General features: G+C 42.6%; 2 protein-coding genes across 6 annotated transcripts in view; both read left to right on the top strand.

Moving 5' to 3' along the window:
- Positions 1-15,708, top strand: part of LOC133979436 (uncharacterized) — a 1,726,912-nt gene that overhangs the window by 457,881 nt on the left and 1,253,323 nt on the right. The window lies entirely within an intron of this gene.
- Positions 651-11,510, top strand: tsc1a (TSC complex subunit 1a). 5 transcript variants are annotated; one of them, XR_009925022.1, is made up of 22 exons: positions 651-695; positions 2,018-2,135; positions 2,272-2,375; positions 2,458-2,610; positions 2,705-2,849; positions 2,975-3,129; positions 3,650-3,723; positions 4,194-4,384; positions 4,672-4,736; positions 4,818-4,929; positions 5,112-5,291; positions 5,377-5,624; positions 5,705-5,853; positions 5,982-6,046; positions 6,571-6,731; positions 6,827-7,009; positions 7,206-7,316; positions 7,387-7,509; positions 8,146-8,333; positions 8,477-8,590; positions 8,812-10,178; positions 10,287-11,510. XR_009925022.1 is itself a non-coding variant. In XM_062416860.1 (21 exons), the coding sequence occupies exons 2-21, from the start codon at positions 2,024-2,026 to the stop codon at positions 9,305-9,307; spliced, it is 3,102 nt and encodes a 1,033-aa protein (XP_062272844.1). In that variant the 5' UTR covers positions 651-695; positions 2,018-2,023; the 3' UTR covers positions 9,308-11,510. The 5 variants fall into 5 exon arrangements, 2 of the variants coding, with proteins under 2 accessions (XP_062272844.1, XP_062272842.1); XR_009925021.1 differs by having other exon boundaries at positions 8,812-10,205; positions 10,242-11,510; XR_009925023.1 differs by having other exon boundaries at positions 8,812-10,358; positions 10,422-11,510.

Raw genomic sequence — 15,708 nt, 5'->3', positions numbered from 1 at the left:
GATAAGGACGGTGGTATCCAACGGCAACCAAGGTCAGCTGGAGATATGCTGTACTTTGTTCAGCCATCAATGTGTTTGTGAAGAACTGAATCTGTTAAAACTGCTGATTCACAGTTAAACATGTGATTCATTTTGTGTTATTCAGACTTAATTTCAGCTTTATGCAAAGTTTAAAACAGGAGGGTCAAAGTCATGTTAGTTCAAGGGCAATGGAAGGAAGGAAGGAAGGAAGGTAGGAAGGAAGGAAGGAAGGAAGGAAGGAAAGAAGGAAATAGGGAAGAAAAGATGGAAGTAAAGAAAGAAAGAAAGAAAGAAAGAAAGGAAGGAAGGAAAAGAAGATAGGAAGGAGGGAAGGAAGAAAGAAAGAAAGAAAGAAAGAAAGAAAGAAAGAAAGAAAGAAAGAAAGAAAGAAAGAAGGAAGGATGGAAGGAAAGGAAAATAATTGTCTGGTGCTTCAGCAACAGTCTTCTGTAAATTCATATTTAATTGATTTTGACTTGTTGTTTTTTTACACAACAATGAGTTAAATCTGATTGAATGTATTTCTCGGTAGAAGATGAGGTTTCCCGCTTTTCTCCGGGTCCCCTGAACGCGTCGTGACGTTGATTGACAGGTGTCGGGTTACAGCAGCGTGGTGGGCGGGACTTCGTGTTGCCCAACATGGCTGCGCCCTGCTCGGATCAGCAGGTCTGAAGGTAACAACAAACTTTCCTCCTTTTTAACTTTCTTCTTCACCTTTCTAAACCGAAGGACGTTTGTTCACGCGCACCGGAAGTTACCGAGACGATGGGGCACGAGCACCACAACTGTTAGCATCTGTGGAAGCTAACTGTTAACCCTCCAAAACACAGTCAGCTGATGAATGCTAACGTGTTAGCCTAGCAGCGAGCTAACTCCTAAAGTACTAATACTGGAGTACAAGTATTAATACTGCAGTATTATGAGCGATGTAGTATGCAGTATTATAGTAAAAGTACTGCAGTATTATAGTGATGTAGTATGCAGTATTACAGTAAAGTACTGCAGTATTATGAGCGATGTAGTATGCAGTATTACAGTAAAAGTACTGCAGTATTATGAGTGATGTAGTATGCAGTATTACAGTAAAAGTACTGCAGTATTATGAGTGATGTATTATGCAGTATTACAGTAAAAGTACTGCAGTATTATGAGTGATGTAGTATGCAGTATTACAGTAAAAGTACTGCAGTATTATGAGTGATGTAGTATGCAGTATTACAGTAAAAGTACTGCAGTATTATAGTGATGTAGTATGCAGTATTACAGTAAAAGTACTGCAGTATTATAGTGATGTAGTATGCAGTATTACAGTAAAAGTACTGCAGTATTATGAGTGATGTAGTATGCAGTATTACAGTAAAGTACTGCAGTATTATGAGTGATGTAGTATGCAGTATTACAGTAAAGTACTGCAGTATTATGAGTGATGTAGTATGCAGTATTACAGTAAAAGTACTGCAGTATTATAGTGATGTAGTATGCAGTATTACAGTAAAAGTACTGCAGTATTATAGTGATGTAGTATGCAGTATTACAGTAAAGTAGTGGTTTGGTCCTCTGACTGATATATTATTATTATGACATCATTAGATTATTAATAGTGAAGCATCAGTGTTAGAGCAGCATGTTACTGTTGTAGCTGCTGGAGGTGGAGCTAGTTTACACTACTTTATATACAGTTAGCTAGTTTAGTCCAGTGGTTCCCAACCTAGGGGTGGGGCCCCTCCAAAGGGTCAGCAGGTAAATGTGAGCCGACTACACACTGCTTTTTGGTTTCATCTTTAACAATGTGTTGTATTTATAAAGCTTGTTATATTATCCATTGTGTCAAATCTGCATCTGAAAAGTAACTAAAGCTGTCAGATAAATGTAGTGGAGTAGAAAGTACAATATTTCCCTCTGAGATGTAGAAAGTAGCATCACATGGAAATACTACAAGTACAAGTACCTCAAACTGTACTACAGTACTCAGTTTTCTCTCTGTGTGTGTGTACAGGTGTACATGATGTCCAGGGAGCAGGTGAGTATCAGTGAGCTCTTGCTCTCATTGGACAGCTCAGAGCTGCAGGAGGCGGAGCTTGTCAGAACAGCCGTCAATCTGCAGCTGAGTTCAGGTACACGTTCACTTTCTGCCGCTGAGTTCAAGGCCCTCACGTTAAAAACAGTTCCTATTTTTATACATTTAACACATCTGGAGGAGATCTGTAAGGTAGTTGATGAGAATGAACTGACGTGCAGTTCTCCCTGCAGACAGAGGGGGCGCTGTGCTCTGCAGCCTGGTGGATTATTACCTGGACTGTTCGTCTCCTCAGGCGCTGCTGCTGCTCTCCTCCGTCAGAGAGGCTCATCATAAGGTCTGTAACTTTAAAACCTCCTGCAGGTGTCTGTTAGCCAGGCATCATTTAACCTCTGACCTCTGCCCCCCCGCCCCTCCAGCCCCTCTTGGAGAAGCTGAATGAGTCTCTGAACAGACCGGTTAGCCGTCAGGCCGCTCTCACTCTGCTGGGTCACCTGATCAGGAAACAGCCGCCATGGGTTCATCACATCAGCCGCTCGAACCTGCTGACATCACTGCTGCGCTGCCTCAAGGTAATACACATTAACACACTAATATACACACAATAATACACACTAATGATGTGTTTGTGTTCTGGTCCCGACTGTGGTGCGTTTGTGTCCTCAGACAGACTCGGACGTTGTGGTCCTGATCACGGGAGTCCTGGTCCTCATCACTCTGTTACCCATGATCCCTCAGGCCGGCAAGCAGCACATCTACGACTTCTTCGACGTGTTCGGACGCCTCGCTTCCTGGAGCCTCAAAAACCCCGGTAACCCTGAACGCACCTCTCTGTCTCTCTCTCCATACTCACTGTCTCCCTTCTTTCCTTCTACCTACTTACCTGTAACTAATGACGACTCTCCTGTGTTGTGATTGGCTGTTGGCCGTCTGCAGGTCATGTGCCTGTGGTCCACCTGGTCCACCTGCAGGCCAGCGTTTACTCGCTGTTCCACCGGCTCTATGGGATGTTCCCCTGCAACTTCATCTCCTACCTGAGACTCCACTACAGCATGAAGGAGAACCTGGACACCTTCCAGGAGGTCGTCAAGGTAGTGAGACCAGCACTCTGAATCATTTCAGTTCAGTTACAAGAGTTTAAATACAGTTAATAAATAAAATAAAACTACCTGAGAGGTCTGGATGCTTCATAAACCAGCAGCAGGGTCTTAAAGTTTCAAACATTTCATCTATTCGAGGTTAGTCATGAAGTTTTGGATCAAATTTGATTTAAAAAGCAGCTTTTCTTTGCTGTGTAATACATTTAAATCAGACAGATGCACTTTGTTGTGATATTTTTATTGTTTTCTCCTTTTAAACACATTAAAATGAGCGTAGAAGAAGCTGTGTCCTCTTTATTGATCTGTGGGTGTAGAGTTAGAGAGCAGTGAGGTTAACAGATCATTACAGACTGTTAGTAAACCTACTGATGGTTTATATGTGTAACAGTACAATGGTGCTTAGTGTCAAAAACACATTATAATTTACAGTTGTATAATGCAGCGATGTTCACCTGTCTCTCTCTCTCTCTGTCTGTCTGTCTGTCTCTCTTTCTGCCTGTCTGTCTCTCAGCCGATGTTGGAACATGTCCGGGTTCATCCAGAGTTGGTTTCGGGGACTCAGGATTATGAACTGGATCCGTCCAGGTGAGAAACTGACCTGCTGCTGACATCATCGAACCTCGTCACACATCGTCAAACATCGTCAAACATCGTCAAACATCGTCACACATCGTCAAACGTTGTCACACATCGTCAAACATCGTCACACATCGTCACACATCATCAAACATCGTCACACATCGTCAAACGTTGTCACACATCGTCACACATTGTCGAAAACATCGTCAAACATCGTCACACATCGTCACAAATCGCCACACATCGTCAAATATCGTCAAACATCGTCAAACATCGTCACACATCGTCAAACATCGTCACACATCGTCACAAATCGCCACACATCGTCAAATATCGTCAAACATCGTCAAATATCGTCAAACATTGTCAAACATTGTCAAAAACATCGTCACACATCGTCAAACATTGTCACACATCGTCAAACATCATCAAAACTATTCAAACATTATACCTGTCTCTCTCTCTCTCTCTCTCAGGTGGAAGTGTTATGAAGTCCATGACATCGTGATCGAGTGCTCCCGTGTGTCTCTGGATCCTCTCGAGTCGTCCTGTGAGGAGGACGCGTACTCGTCCCTCAGAGACCTCCCCCCCTCCTCACCCAGACCTCCCCCTCTGTCCCCCCTCCCTCACCTGGACCTCACCTGCAGCCCCTACAGCATAGACACTGGTCAGTCACACACAAACACACACACACAAACACACACACAGAGTTTTGAAGAAAGCTTTTTTTCAGAGTTGATCGTTAATTAATTAATTGATTAATAATGATGTAATGTTCTGTGTTTGTGTATAATATGAATATTAATTTGTACATTTTAAAGAGTAAAAACTGTTTAAACCATCTCTGAGTTTTCACCTTTTTAAACCTTTCATGCTATTTTGTTAAAGATGTTAATGTTTATTATTAAAGATCATCAGTGGATTCATTAATAAATATATTTTAATGCCTGACAGGAAGTTCAGTTTGTCGTCCATCGTCTGGATGTCTCAGTCTGTCTCACAACAGCTCCTACATGCAGGTACCTGTCTGTCTGTCTCTCTCTCTATATGTGTGTGTGTGTGTGTGTGTGTGTGTATAATCAGTGTCTTTGTGTCTTCAGGCTGATGAGGACACTTGGAGTCCCTCCTCAGAATGTGGACTGTCGACTCCTCCACCTGAACCTGCTGCTGTCAGCTCTGTTCCCCCACTGAGCAGAACCACCTCCATCTCAGGTCAGACACACACACACACACACACACACAAACACACACAGAAACACACACAGACGGAGACACACACAGAGACACACACACACAGAGACGGAGACACACAAACACACAGACACACACACAGAGACGGAGACACACAAACACACAGACACACACACAGTAATAACACACTGTTGTGTGTCCAGGTGTGAAATGTCCCTCGTCAGCCTCCGTCCCGTTAACACTGACTGAAGACATCGATGGACACCAAAACCAGAACCAGAACCAGGTAGACCCCGCCTCCCCCCCACAGGTGAAGCAGCAGCCAATCACAGAGCAGGAGAAGAGAGGCCATGGTGATGTCATCACCTACAACAGCAGCGAAGGTCAGCTGATCAGCAGGAAGTGACATCACTGTTCCTTCAGACTCACATGACCTCTCTCCACTCATGTTCCTCCTTCTCTCTGCAGGGTCCCAGCAGCCTTCCTCCTCCTCCTCCTCCTCTCAGCCCGTCCTCCTCACCTCCACCCCTACCCTCCCCCCTGCTCCTCCCCGCTGCTCCCTCTCTCTCTCCTTCACCCCCCCTCACAGACCGGAGGGAGGCTCCACCCCGTCAGACCCCGCCCCCCTGGAGCTGAGCCCCCCCCCTCCGTACGACGCCCTGTTCGACCTGGCTCTGCCCCGAGCCGCCTCGCTGTTCCTGGGCAGGAAGACACAGGTGAGCTGGGGTTTAATAATAATACACACACACACACACATACACACACAACATGTATGAACAGCTGCTGTGTCCTGCAGGAGGTGCTGGAGAGAGCGTCACAGGAGACCAGAGGAGGAGGAGGAGAGGGGGAGGACAGGGAGGAAGACTTCACCTCCGTCTCTCCTCTGAAGGTTTTGGATCAGCTGATCATTCACGGACACGACGCCCACCAACACCTCAGCAGGAGGTGAAACTGTTAGCATGCTAACATTAGCATCCACAGAGTGTAGATCTGTTGTTTGTACTGACTGTGTGTGTGTGTGTGTGTGTGTGTGTGTGTGTGTGTGTGTGTGTGTGTGTGTGTGCGTGTTGCAGGTGTTCTACAGCGAAGTTGGATCGGAGTCATTTTGGAGGTAAACAGCAGAGCATGAAAACCAAAGGTACCAAAAACTAACAGAGCTCAGACTGACCTCACTTACATTAATCTGACCAGTCTGAAGGGTTTCAATCATTAACTGACTAACAGTTCAATTGCTTTTTACAATCTAACCAGTCTAACCAGTATAACCAGTATAGCCAGTCTAACCAGTCTAACCAGTCTAACCAGTCTAACCAGTCTAACCAGTATAACCAGTATAACCAGTGTAAGCAGCTCTTCTGCAGTTTGGAGGATTTGAAAACTGAAGATTTGTTGTTTTTTGACTTTCTGTCACACAAGAGACAGTGTGATGTCACTGAGTGATGTAACAGTGTGATGTCACTGAGTGATGTAACAGTGTGATGTCACTGAGTGATGTCACAGTGTGATGTCACGGTGTGACATCATAATGTGAATGAGTCCAGGTGATGTGACACAGGAAACTGCTAACATTTACCTGTGTGTGTGTGTGTGTGTGTGTGTGTGTGTGTGTGTGTGTGTGTGTGTGTGTGTGTGTGTGTGTGTGTGTGTGTGTGTGTGTGTCAGGTCAGAGTGAGGACCTCCAGGCTCTGAGTAGTGAGCTGCTGCTGGTTCACAGTCAGCTGCAGTACGAGCGTTTCAAACGTCAGCAGCACGCCGTCAGGAACCGCCGCCTGCTGCGGAGAGTCGTCAACGCCACGGCGCTGGAGGAGCAGACCGTCGCCATGGTAACACATACGTCGTAAACTCTGTCCGACGATAACGCTGACTGTTTTTATAAGGGCCAGAGTCACATGTGTACGCTCTGCTCTGTGATTGGCAGAAGGCTCAGCTGGCCGTGCAGGACGAGGAGATCCGCTCTCTGAAGACGAGTCTGCAGGAGGAGCAGAGACGATACACCGAGCTGCAGAAAGACACACACACACGCACTACACAGCTGAACACACACATCCAACAACTGCTGCTGCAGCAACAGGACGGACTCAGAGACACCCAGAGACTGCAGGTACCTTTATATACACACAGGCAGAGGCTGTGATTGGCTGTATGTAAACCACCTGTGCTGTGATTGGCTGTTTGTAAACCACCTGTGCTGTGATTGGCTGTATGTAAACCACCTTTGCTGTGATTGGCTGTTTGTAAACCACCTGGGCTGTGATTGGCTGTTTGTAAACCACCTGGGCTGTGATTGGCTGTTTCAGGGCGAGCTGCAGGAGTGTCAGAGCGGGCTGAAAGATGTGGAGGCGGAGCTTCAGAAAGCCAATAACACGGCTTACAATGCAGAACATCAACTGACCCAGCTGTCACTCAAGGTGAGGAGAGCTCCTATTGGCTGAGCCAGCTGTCCATCACACAGTGTTATTAACTGTTCCTGTGTTGCAGCTGTGCAGCAGTGAGCAGCTGCAGCAGCAGATCTACATGTTGAACCAGCAGCTGGTTCTACTGAGAGAGACCAACAGAACCCTGAGAGAACAGCTGGAGGCTGGAGACAAAGACTGCAGCACCGTAAGAACACAGAACACAGAACACAGAACACAGAACATAGAACATAGAACATACAGAACATACAGCATATACAGAACATATAGGACATACAGAACATGGAACAGACAGCACATATAGAGGATAGGACATACAGAACATAGAGCACAGAACTTATAGAACATAGAACAAACAGAACATACAGTATATACAGAAAATTGAACAAACATAACGTAGAACATACAGTATATACACAACATACAGAACATAAAACATCCTGAACATAGAACATGCAGTAAATGGAACACAGAACATATAGAACCCTGAGAGAACAGCTGGAGGCCCAGAGACAGAGACTGCAGCACCGTTAGAACATAGAACATACAACATACAGAACATAGAACATACAGAACATAGAACATGCAGTAAATAGAACATACAGAACATAGAACATAGAACATGCAGTAAATAGAACACAGGACGTATAGAACGTAGAACATATGTTATATGTGTGTGTTAGGAGGCCACCATGCTGCAGTGTAGTGTGTATTTATATGTGTGTATATTATATATATATGTGTGTGTGTTAGGAGGCCACCATGCTGCAGTGTAGTGTGTATTTATATGTGTGTATATTATATATATATGTGTGTGTGTTAGGAGGCCACCATGCTGCAGTGCAGTGTGGGTAGGGAGTACCAGCGGCTGAAGGACTCGGATGTCCAGCAGAGACAGAAACTGGAAGCAGCCAATCACAGGATAGCAGAACTGGAGACCCAGCTGACCAAGAAGGACCAGCTGATCCTGGAGCAGAAGAAGCTGCTGGAGGACACCAAGAACCACAGCAGGTAGAGTCCAGTAACTCTGTTATAACCATCATTACACTACCGCAAGTTCTGGTCTGACTGGTCCTGGTTCTGGTCTGACTGGTCCTGGTTCTGGTCTGACTGGTCCTGGTTCTGGTCTGACTGGTCCTGGTTCTGTGTTTCAGGGCGGAGCTGTCGGCCTGTGAGAGTCGCTGTGTTGGTCTGAGGAGAATCACTCAGAGTCTGCAGACTGAGATGCTTCACCTGTACAGTCAGATGCACCTGGAGCCCTGCAGCAGGTAACAGTGATGTCATAACTGAGTGATGTCACACCTGAGTGATGTCACACCGGAGTGATGTCATAACTGAGTGATGTCACACCAGAGTGATGTCACGCCTGAGTGATGTCACACCTGTTTTTAATTTAGTGAACATTAAATGATCTGAAACAACCAATCAGAACAGAGGACACAGCTGATGATGTCATGTGATGTCATGTGATGTCATCTATCTCCCTCAGGTCAAACGGCAGCGAGGCCTCACCCTTCGCTCAGGACATCCAGAAGCCCCGCCGCCCCTCTTCTTCTTCTGTGGGTATAATTAACGGAGGCGTGGCGGCGCTCTCCACCTCCCCGCTGCACCTCCTCTCCTGCTCCTCCTCCCCCCTCTCTCTCTCCCCCATCGACTCCCCACTGGCCGTCGGCTCCTTCCTGGAGCAGCGGGCGCGGCAGCTGTTCAGACCGGCCAATCAGGGCCAGGACGAGGAGCAGGAGGAAGAGGAGGAGCTGCAGGAGGAGGAAGAGGAGGATGAAGAGGAGGAGGCCCAGCCAGAGAGCCCTCCTCTGGGTCAGGAGGCGGAGGAGGCGTCGCTCCTCACAGGAAGCCTCCTCATGGAGCCTCCTGCTGCTCCTCGGCCTCCTGCTGTCAGTCTGCCTGAAGACCTGACGCTCGCCGTGCGCCAGCGCAGACACGAGCTGAGCATCATGGACTACGACGAGACGCTGCCCGAGTACTGAGGGGAGGGGAGGGCAGGGGAGGGCAGGAAGGGGGGGGGGGGGGGGGCAGGAAGGGGGGGCAGGGGGGGCAGGTAGGACCTCACAGTGTATGTGATCACTCTCATCAGATCATCAGGACCTTCTGTCGCTCTGATTATAAATAAATGTATTTTTATAAAGACCAGAACCAGAACTACACATTAATACACCAGAACTCTGTTTCACATAGAACATATAAAACATAGAACACACAGAACATAGAACATATAAAACATACAGAACATAGAACATACAGAACATATAGAACATACAGAACATAGAACATACAGAACATATAGAACATACAGAACATAGAACATACAGAACCTGTGTATGTTCTGATCGTCTGTGTGTTAAATCTTTATTTTCTGGTCATGACTAAATCAAACTTCAGTATATACACACAGAACGTAGAACATAGAGAACATAGAACCTCACTTATATCCAGTATAGAGCACTTTATTTATTCTCCACAGAGCCTCAAACATCGACTCAGTTTATGGAGTAATTTATATTTACAGTTTTCATATAAATGAATATTTTTATAATTCTTTAGTGGAGAGCGCTGACTGAAGGTCCTGATGCTTCACGATGAGTCTGATGGAGTGATGAAGGTGATGATGGAGGAGGAAGGAGGAGCCGTCGTTGTCGCCAAACAAACATAAAAGCCAAAAATATTAAGGGAAATAAAACGGAGGGAGTCTTTTTTTTTTTAAGTGTTGATGATTCGACAGATGAACGAACAGCAGCTTTAAAACACTAAGTGAGACGTGACTGCAGGTAAAGACACTTAAAGGAGCTCCGTTCTAACATGAGGGTTAGCAAGGTTAGCAGGGTTAGCAGGGTTAGCAAGGTTAGCAGGGTTAGCAGGGTTAGCAAGGTTAGCAGGGTTAGCAAGGTTAGCTGGGTTAGCAAGGTTAGCAAGGTTAGCAGGGTTAGCTGGGTTAGCAAGGTTAGCAAGGTTAGCAGGGTTAGCAAGGTTAGCTGGGTTAGCAAGGTTAGCAGGGTTAGCAAGGTTAGCAGGGTTAGCAGGGTTAGCAGGGTTAGCAAGGTTAGCAGGGTTAGCAAGGTTAGCAGGGTTAGCAGGGTTAGCAAGGTTAGCAGGGTTAGCAGCAGAAAGCTCCTTTAACCCTCCTGTCGTCCTCCCGGGTCAAATTGACCCCGTCTCTTTTCACTGTTCCTTCTTCCCTCTTTCTTTAATTTTTCCTTCGTTCTTCCCCTCTTTCTTTGCTCCCTCCTCCTTCCATACTTCTTTCTTTCTTTCCTTCCATACTTCCTTCCTCCCTTCCTTCCTCTTTTCCTTCCTCCCTTCCTTCTCTCCTTACTTCCTTCCTCTTTTCGTCCTTCCTTCCTCCCTTCCATACTTCCTTCCTTCCTTCCTCCTTTCCTTCCTCTTTTCCCCCCTCCTTCCTTCCTTCCTTCCTCTTTTCCTCCCTTCCTTCCTTCCTCCCTCTTTTCCTCCCTTCCTCCCTCCCTCCTTCCTTCCTTCCTCTTTTCCTCCCTTCCTCCCTTCCTTCCTTCCTTCCTTCCTTCCTTCCTTCCTTGCCCTGAGGACAACAGGAGGGTTAAGTGTCTGCTGAGGAACAACGCTGCTGTAATGAACCTCACGAGTGATTTTCGTCCTCTAGCTGCTAACTTCCACAACACGATGATCCACCTCAGTGTGTGTGTGTGTGTGTGTGTGTGTGGGGTTCCTCAGGGTTCTGCTCTCGGTTCTCGGTTCCGCTCTTTATTATTTGCATGCTGGTGTTCTGCGTGTCGGACTGTCGGATGTTTTCTGAAGTGATTTTTCTCCAGTTTCTGTTGGATGGTTTTAAAGCCTTAACAAGGGAAAGATGAGCCTCCTGTAAACTGACTTTAACCTTTATGTAACGATGAATGTAAACTATTCAAATCTTCCTTCATGTTGGGGAATAAATAAGTCCTCAGGTTCACAGCTCAGGATCTCAGAGTTTAGGACACACTGGATGAATGGTGAACTTGTCCTTTAATCCTGTAAAGCAACATCTGAAGCAGCTCAGTGTGAGTTCAGACTGACGACACACAAACCAAAGACTTAATAAAACCAGCTGATTAAACTGAATCATCTGGGTGATTTATTTTCATTTCTACTCTTCTGTCATCAGCACGAAGACACGAATGTTAAACTGTGAACACGAGAAATCAATAAAGACTTTAATCTGAACATCTGAATGAATTTGTGTTCTGATCAAGTTTTAAATGTATGTTTTACAACCAATTACAACAGTGTAGTACACTTTAATACGTAGAAGTACTGCAGTATTATAGTGATGTAGTATGCAGTATTACAGTAAAAGTACTGCAGTATTATGAGTGATGTAGTATGCAGTATTACAGTAAAGTACTGCAGTATTATAGTGATGTAGTATGCAGTATTACAGTAAAAGTACTGCAGTATTATAGTGATGTAGTATGCAGTATTACAGTAAAAGTACTGCAGTATTATGAGTGATGTAGTATGCAGTATTACAGTAAAAGTACTGCAGTATTATAGTGATGTAGTATGCAGTATTACAGTAAAAGTACTGCAGTATTATGAGTGATGTAGTATGCAGTATTACAGTAAAGTACTGCAGTATTATAGTGATGTAGTATGCAGTATTACAGTAAAAGTACTGCAGTATTATAGTGATGTAGTATGCAGTATTACAGTAAAAGTACTGCAGTATTATGAGTGATGTAGTATGCAGTATTACAGTAAAAGTACTGCAGTATTATAGTGATGTAGTATGCAGTATTACAGTAAAAGTACTGCAGTATTATAGTGATGTAGTATGCAGTATTACAGTAAAAGTACTGCAGTATTATAGTGATGTAGTATGCAGTATTACAGTTAAAGTAATGCAGTATTATAGTGATGTAGTATGCAGTATTACAGTTAAAGTACTGCAGTATTATAGTGATGTAGTATGCAGTATTACAGTAAAAGTACTGCAGTATTATAGTGATGTAGTATGCAGTATTACAGTAAAGTACTGCAGTATTATGAGTGATGTAGTATGCAGTATTACAGTAAAGTACTGCAGTATTATAGTGATGTAGTATGCAGTATTACAGTAAAAGTACTGCAGTATTATAGTGATGTAGTATGCAGTATTACAGTAAAAGTACTGCAGTATTATAGTGATGTAGTATGCAGTATTACAGTAAAAGTACTGCAGTATTATAGTGATGTAGTATGCAGTATTACAGTAAAGTACTGCAGTATTATGAGCGATGTAGTATGCAGTATTACAGTAAAGTACTGCAGTATTATGAGTGATGTAGTATGCAGTATTACAGTAAAAGTACTGCAGTATTATAGTGATGTAGTATGCAGTATTACAGTAAAGTACTGCAGTATTATAGTGATGTAGTATGCAGTATTACAGTAAAGTAGTGGTTTGGTCCTCTGACTGATATATTATTATTATGACATCATTAGATTATTAATAGTGAAGCATCAGTGTTAGAGCAGCATGTTACTGTTGTAGCTGCTGGAGGTGGAGCTAGTTTACACTACTTTATATACAGTTAGCTAGTTTAGTCCAGTGGTTCCCAACCTAGGGGTGGGGCCCCTCCAAAGGGTCAGCAGATACATGTGAGGGGGGGGGGAGATGATTAATGGGAAAGAAGAACAAACTAAGTTCTGATACACAAATGTGTTTTCAGTTTTTGGACTTTTTCTCTAATCTTTGATTTTTGCTGAAATATTGGATCATTTGAACATTTATTGAAATGAAAGCATGTGAGAAGTTTAGAGGGAAAAATCAGTATTTGGTGGAGCTGTTAACAACTCATAGACATCTGAAATGTGAGCCGACTACACACTGCTTTTTGGTTTCATCTTTAACAATGTGTTGTATTTATAAAGCTTGTTATATTATATATATATATATATATATATATATATATATATATATATATATATATATATATATATATATATATATATATATATATATATATATATATATATATATTATATTATATTATATTATCCATTGTGTCAAATCTGCATCTGAAAAGTAACTAAAGCTGTTAAATAAATGTAGTGGAGTAGAAAGTACAATATTTCCCTCTGAGATGTAGAAAGTAGCATCACATGGAAATACTACAGTAAAGTATAAGTACCTCAAACTGTACTACAGCAAAGTACAAGTACCTCTAACTGTACTACAGTAAAGTACAAGTACCTCAAACTGTACTACAGTAAAGTACAAGTACCTCAAACTGTACTATAGTAAAGTACTAGTACCTCTAACTGTACTACAGTAAAGTACAAGTACCTCAAACTGTACTACAGTAAAGTATTTCTGCAGCTTCCACTTTTTACTGCAGACAGATATTTGCTGTTTTCATCAAATTTTAAATGAATCAAACACTGAAAGACTGATGGTGCGTTCATGAAAATCTGATTTATTATAAACAGTATTTATTATAAACAGTATTTATTATAAACAGTATTTATCATTTCAGACAGACAGCTGCTGGTTGTTTTCTTCAGGATGTAATATTTGATATGACTGTACTGCAGTGTTTTCACTCTATTATTGAGATGTATTTATGAGACATACTGTATATTTATGTGTTATGTGTTTTATGTTGTTTGTCTGTAATCATCTGTGTTGCTGCCACTCTGAGCCAGGATTCTCTTAAAGAGCTTTTTAATTTCAATGAGGTTTAAATAGTTTAGTGTTGGGGTGCAGCTGTGGATCAGGAAGTAGAGCGGTCGTCAACCAGTTGTACGATCGGTGGTTCGATTCCCGGCTCCTCCAGTCCACATGTCCATGTTTCCTTTGGCAAGATACTTAACCCCAAATTGCTCCCGTTGCTATGCCAACGGTGTATTAATGGTTAGTTTCCTCCTGAATGAATGAATGGGTGAATGAAACTTGTCATAACGACTAGAAAGGTATATAAGTACAGTCCATTTACCATAATGTTTGTCTACAGTGATTGGAGGACACACATGTCATAATAATAAAGACACAAAGAACTATTTATTTGTCCTGTTTTGCACATGTGACAAACATCAGACTTTATGATCCAGCTGATAAAGTTTTATACTGTCTGTTAATGTTTGACTTTTGTTCCGGGTTTTTCGTTCCAGAGTTCAGAGCTGCTGTTCTGAGATCAGATTCCCTTAAAGAAGACTTCAGGTTAAAGATTAATACAGAGAGTTGAGACCTTAAAAAGCTCCTGCTGTCAGTTCCATGTTTGTTCTTCTTCTGGTTGGTTTCCTGCTTGAAGCTGCTGATTCATTTCACCTTCACTCATCAGCTTGATTCAGATGATTTTCAGCATCTAAAGGTAACGTAACCAACGGTTTCATCATGTTTGTGTCAGCAGCTGTTAAAATGATCTGATAACAGTACAGATGGAAGTTATACTGATGACTTATGTTCATTTGTTGATGCATTGATGGAATGAACTAAACTACAGAAGAAATAAGAAAAGATGAAATTCAGCCTCTTCAGATGTTTAATTCTGTGGTTCATGTTGAGACTTAATGACGTCTGTTAATTGTCTAATCAGATTATTTTCTCTGGTTATTTTAAGTAAGAATACAGAGGATCATAATATGGAGCTCTGACCTCTAGTTCAATGAAGATTTACATGAATATGAAGATGAACTGTGTGCATCAATAGATCAGACTCATGTGTTTGGTCATTACTGTCGTGACTTTACAGTCATTTAAAATAGAAACCCCGAATATACAGAACAGCACACAGCTGTTACTGGGAGTTAAAGGGTTAATGTACAGTCACATTGATGTTTACATGTTAACTAAATAAAATGATAAATAAGACAGTTAGTTCTATTGAGTGTTGCTCAGTAACAGTGAACTATGTTGTTTAATAAATGATTTGCAGTCAGTTCATTTATTGATCATAAAACAGTAAAAATCTGCTATAATTACATTAGCAACAGTATCACTAGCTAGCAAACCAATCAGATCAATAAACAGTTTGATTAGCTTTCATCACAACACTGACTGTTCTGTACAGACTGATGTGATTATGTTTCAAACTGTTGTCAGTTAGTTTTTCTAGAAGCTTTTCTTGTGTTGCATTAATGTCCTTGTTAGAGAAGTTAGGAGACAGTATGGAGTCTCCTCCTTCATCACCTTTAAACTGCTGCACATTTTAATCAGCAGTGTCACTCAGTCAGTGAGGGACATTCACTGACTGATAATTCAACCATTTAATCTTCTGATATAAAATCTTTATTGTCCAACACTGACTAAAGGGCAGAAACATGGCAGGATAATATTAATAAGATATCATAAATATAACTGATAACTTTTATCTACAGTGATATTTATTTTCATAGCATCAGAGTCTTTATGTGTATTCAGTAAATGATTGTTTGAAGCCGT

Source organism: Scomber scombrus, chromosome 4 (assembly GCF_963691925.1).
Source record: "Scomber scombrus chromosome 4, fScoSco1.1, whole genome shotgun sequence".
NCBI lineage: Eukaryota > Metazoa > Chordata > Actinopteri > Scombriformes > Scombridae > Scomber > Scomber scombrus.
The sequence above is the reverse complement of the archived record's forward strand: the minus strand, read 5'-3'. Positions and strand labels throughout refer to the sequence as shown.

Coding starts and splice junctions, on each gene's coding strand:
- tsc1a (XM_062416858.1), top strand. CDS start 2,024: ATGATGTCCAGGGAGCAGGTGAGTATCAGTGAGCTCTTGCTCTCATTG. Junction 5,292..5,376: donor CACCTACAACAGCAGCGAAG/GTCAGCTGATCA, acceptor TTCTCTCTGCAG/GGTCCCAGCAGCCTTCCTCC. Junction 5,625..5,704: donor TCCTGGGCAGGAAGACACAG/GTGAGCTGGGGT, acceptor TGTGTCCTGCAG/GAGGTGCTGGAGAGAGCGTC.